Raw genomic sequence first — 5,339 nt, forward strand, 5'->3', positions numbered from 1 at the left:
GTTGAGTCCTTGATTTTAAATATGATCATGCGGCATTATGATGTTTGTTTATGACTTTTAATGAAAGACAAAGTTACCCACATATACATACAAATTCTATTTTTATTCCATCCATTATACTTCATTTAACCTGTTTTATAAGAAATTGAATGGGTTGGCAATTGTAGTCCATATAAATCATGCCAATAAAGTTTTATTGACTCTGACTAAAAATAGCCCCTCTGTGTACCTACTTTTTTGGGACAAATTTATACTCTGAAGTGAACTAGATCTGACAAACCTCCTACAACCTCCTTTGGGGACTTCCTCATTTGTAAAAACAATATAAAAATAAATTAAATAGAGTTTTTTTTTAGGTTTAGGGTGCATGTAGATTAATGTTAGTATTTATAACTTGCTGTATATAAAAACACTACAAGTCTATGGAATGTCCCCATTTAGATAGCTAAGTAAACCTGTGTGTGTGTGTTTGGGGGTGGGGGTGTGGGGGAGGGTGAATCACTGGATCTCTCCAGAACTCTGTAATGTTGTCCTTCAGTTCTCTCTCTGTCTGTGCAGCAGCTCCTCGCATCTCTCCTTTCTTCTCTCACTTCCTGATAATGGTAAGTCATCATGCTTCATGAGACAGACCTTATATGTGCACCAATACATCTCATATCTTTGTACTTATATTTTTTCGCATTTATATTTATATATCTTCTTCGGTACTTATATCTTTCTGCAGATTATTAGGACACTCTCTCCATTCATTGTCCTCTCCGTTGTCTGCTGTTATGCAGAGGTAAGACAGAAAGCTTTCTGAATTCTTTGGATAAAGTTCTCTAATAGGGGAAAAAGTGTCTTGGGGAGTTGAACAAGAGCACTTCTGTATATTTTCAATTTTGCATATTGTCAATTTGAATAACTGCAAATAATTACCGCCATAATTCCAGGAATGCAGGCATCGGAGAATTTCATTTATTTGGCATGTCTGATATTAAAACCTAATTTCTGATAGACACTAAATTAATTTCAAGAATCATATATAATTTTTAATGCTTTATTGTTAATAAATAGTTTTTTCCCCCCTCATTAATTTAGTTTTTATTAAAGGGTTACTATCTCTTGAGAGTTACTTTGTTGTATTTATGTCATATAAGTTTTTTTTATGTGCAATACTACTGTGGTTAAAAAAAAGGCCCAGTGTACTGCGTTAATATGAAGGAATTTTCATATGAATTTTTAATAGGCGTTTACCCATGTTTTGAGTTATGCATTGTATTTTGTTTTAGGACTAAAGGAAATATTCATACCTTAATGGACAATGTTCTACCTGAAAATTACCAGTACCTTTTCCATTTTTCTATAGATTGTTTTCTCACTGTAACAGTTTGAATGGTCACACTTTATTTTAAGGTTCAGTTCTCGCTAATAACAAACCATTAACTACAACTTTTCCCTCAATAAACTCCTAATTTTCTGCTTATTAATAGTTAGTACGGTAGTTGTTAAGTTTAGGTATTGGGTAGGATTAGGGATGTAGAATATGGTCATGCACATTATGTGCTTTATAAGCACTTATAAACAGCCAATATGATAATAATAGGCATGCTAATAAGCAACTATAGTTAATAGTGAGAATTGGTCCCTATACAAAAGTGTTACCGTTTGAACTTAATGTAACTTCAGAAGCCCTGAAGCACATTTTTTTAGAAGTGTAAACCCAGCATTTGTAGGTGTCAGATGTGAGCTAGTTGTCTGGGCTTAGCAGATGAATAAGCAGCTGCTGTTTGTCTTGGCAGGTAAAAGCAAAGTAATTGGTACGTGGAGTAATGGAAAGCCAAACAACAGCAGACGTTACCACACGGGTGGGATAAGGGCATTTTAACTAACTCACACAGTTACACTTCACACAGATGCTCAAGCACAGCCATTCTGTGTCGTGTGTGTGCAGAACTCTGGCATGTGATCAGTCCGCTGGTCTTGTGCGGTATTCAGGTGCTGACACATAGTAAGACATGGCAGATGTGCTGGTCTTTTCATGTGTGCGCCTGTAGGCCTGTTTACATCTGCACATCATCAGGAGGAACCACCTCATGCCTTTTCATTAGGAACCAAACAACAGGGCTCACACAATGAAGCTCCTGTGTTCAGTAGAGCAGCTGTGTGGAGGGTATATTTTTAGAGATGACTTCACATGTACCATCTGCGTGATGATGAGATGGTTAAAGAGTTAAAGAACAGATTGTGGTAAGTCTAAGAAACTAATGTGAAAAAACTACACACCATGTAAAAGTTTGGTGCCTCAAAGTTTTTTAATGTTTTTGAAGGAGTCTCTCATGCTCACCAAGGCTGCATTTATTTGATCAAAAATACAGTAAAATCAACAATATTATAAAATATTATTACAATTAAAAATAAAATAAAATGTAATTAAATAAAAAAAAATAGAAAAATATTTAAAATATAAAAAATATTACATTCTAATAAAATAAAATTTAATATTTCACTATATTTTAAAATGTAATTTATTCATGTAATGCAAAGCTGAATTTTGGCAGTCTACACTGGACGCTTCTAAGCAGACGTTCCAAATCCATTAGTCCTGTTGTTGGAAGTAGCACAAGTGCTTGGACTATGTCTGAAACAAAGCTGTGAAAATTGTCATATAACTGTACACAGAAAAGATTAGAATGACAAACCAAAAGGGAACTTTGCAAAAATAAAAAAACCTGACTTTTGCATGCAAATAAGCAAAAAATTTCATGAGCATGAGAAGCTACTGCGTACTTACGTGAAACATTTGCATGCTTATGTGAAATTTTCATGTGCGCACAATACATTTTCATGCTAGCAGTTTTTTTTCTTGTTTGCATGCAAAAATCAATGAATTTTTTTATTTTTGCAAAGGTCCCTTTAGGGGCTCCGTAAAGTACACTGCCATTCAAAAGCCATTCTAAACGCTGAAAAAGTTCAGAGTTGAGGGGTCACAGGGCATGTAGAGATAGACAGATGTCCCCAGGCTGTATGTAAACATGTATCCAACTATACATGTACTGCATCTTCCTTTGGTGTCTCAGAGTATCTGAGACACCAAAACAAAAACCAGAATGAGAACAGGCAATGCTGTCAGTTTTTTTAAGATAGGATCAGTATAGTGATTTTACACAGACTTCTGTTCACTATTAATGTGGTGTCGTCTTACAGAGTCTGTCTGCTCTGATCTCCATCAAACGATCTCAGTTGACACACTCGGGAATGTGAGGAATGTGCCGTCTGCCCTCTGGTTTTAGGTCAATGCTCGGTGTGTGTGCTTTATACAGCCTGTTAGGAGTTGTGTGATGTGTGTGAAAGTGCATTCAGAATAATTAAAACTATTTTGCACTGATTTATTGTGTTGGTTACATTTTGTTCCTTTGTGCAGTGGCTCAGGAGACGAGTCTTTGAGTTTGTATAAACATCAACAAGCTGAAAAATAAAACCAAAGTTTTTTTTTAAAAATAATGTAATCTTGTTAAAATTGATTTTATAAAATTGGTATCGAAAAAAGTATCGTTCAGGAACCGGTATCGAAGTCAAGGTATCGGTATCGGCCCCAGCCCTAGTCTTTTTAGTAAGGTGGCGATCAGAGATCTCCTCAATTGGCTTGAACAGAGGCTTACAGAGAGCTTCTAGCACCACGGCTAGGTCCCACGTGGGGACGCAAGATCGTACGAGAGGCCTCAGCCTCAGCGCACCGTGGAGGAAACGTGTAACCAGGGGGTGTCTCCCCACTGACTGGCCACAGAGAGGGGCGTAGTAGGCCGCAATGGCTGCCATGTAGACCTTCAGGGTGGAGTGGGTCAACCCTGTAGAGTAACGGGCCTGCAGGTACTCCAGTACTGTACCAACTGGGCAGTTAGCTGGGTCGAGCTGGCGGTCTCTACACCAGGAAGTGAAAAGCTTCCACTTCAAGGCGTACAGTTTCCTCGGAGAGGGAGCTCTGGATTGGAGGATGGTCTCGACAACCTCAGTTGAGAGACCAGAAGCTACTAGTTGAGCCCCCTCAGGGGCCACACCCATAACTTCCACAGCTCCGGGTGGGGGTGAAATATCGTGCCCTCCGCCTGTGAGGAATCTCCCATGGAGAGCCGTCGAGAAGGGAAATCAGGTCCGAGAACCATACTCAGCCCGGCCAGAACTGGGCTACTAACAGTAGACGGACTCCGTCCCGGCGCACTCTCTCCAGAACTCCCGGGAGCAGAGCGATCGGGGGAAAGGCGTACAGGCGAAGCCTCGGCCACGCCTGTACCATGGCATCCAGCCCCAGCGGAGCTGGATGAATCAGAGAGAACCAGAGGGGACAGGAAGGGGACAGGATGTTTGCTTCCATATTGAGATGCCCAGGGATGTGCACTGCTCTCAGCGAGAGGAGTCTCTCCTGGGACCACATTCGAAGCCCCTGACCCAGAGCGTTGCTTCTGCCTCCGGTCCCGACGCGGGGGAGCGTGGGCGGCAACGCTCTGTTTCTGAGCCTCCCTATACGAGGAGCTGGTATGCGGAGGGGACTGCTCCCGCCCAGCAGCCCCCAGAGCTGAGATGCGGCGAGGGAGGAACCGCTGAAACGCCGCCGCCTGTTTACGAGCCTCCTGGTACCTGTCAACGACGGAATTGATGGCGTCGCGGAACAGGCCAGAAGGCGCAAGCGGGGCGTCGAGGAGGAAGACCCTGTCTTTCTCTTTCATATCAGACAGGGTCAACCACAAATGCCTCTCTGCTGCCACCATAGCTGTGACCCAGAGCGTTGCTTCTGCCTCCGGTCCCGACGCGGGGGAGCGTGGGCGGCAACGCTCTGTTTCTGAGCCTCCCTATACGAGGAGCTGGTATGCGGAGGGGACTGCTCCCGCCCAGCAGCCCCCAGAGCTGCGGAGAGAGAGATCAGCGGTTCTCCTTAACTGCGATGTTATCAGAGTTAAGCTCCTCGCCCTCATCTAGCTCTTTAAGCAGGTGTGCCTGGTGTGCAGACATGCACAGGCCTGACCTGCTGCCGCGTACCCCTTGCCCACCAGCGCTGATGTTAGCTAGCTATCGTCTGTTCACCCCGGGGCATCGCCCTATAGCCACGCTCACTCAACCCCGCCACATTCTCATAGTAATCTGAGGCAGGGATGAAGAGACGAGCCGAGAAAGGCAGGGAAAAATAGCAGGCTCCGGCATGAAGGTGGTGGCCTCGCGCGCAGGAAGCGTTCATCTAACTTGCTTCGCTGCGGCTCGGCCTGCTTCTCGGCGGGCCAATCGATCTTTAATTTGGCCACGGCGCGAGTAAGCACCTCCACTAGCTCCTCATACTGGGGCGATTGAGGGGGCGAAACCTCTTCGAC

The 5,339-nt window shown here is 43.3% G+C and overlaps 1 protein-coding gene across 1 annotated transcript in view; it reads left to right on the forward strand.

The window, feature by feature from the left end:
• Nucleotides 1–543: 543 nt before the first annotated feature.
• Nucleotides 544–5,339, forward strand: part of LOC107746304 (follistatin-related protein 1-like) — a 17,938-nt gene continuing 13,142 nt past the window's right edge. The window contains exons 1-2 of the mRNA XM_016560446.1: nucleotides 544–602; nucleotides 725–781. Coding sequence (XP_016415932.1) covers nucleotides 600–602; nucleotides 725–781 — 60 coding nt within the window. The 5' untranslated portion in view covers nucleotides 544–599. The remainder of the gene's footprint in view (nucleotides 603–724; nucleotides 782–5,339) is intronic.

The sequence above is a fragment of the Sinocyclocheilus rhinocerous genome, unplaced genomic scaffold (genome assembly GCF_001515625.1).
Source record: "Sinocyclocheilus rhinocerous isolate Xijiao unplaced genomic scaffold, SAMN03320098_v1.1 scaffold798, whole genome shotgun sequence".
In the NCBI taxonomy this organism is placed as follows: Eukaryota; Metazoa; Chordata; class Actinopteri; order Cypriniformes; family Cyprinidae; genus Sinocyclocheilus; species Sinocyclocheilus rhinocerous.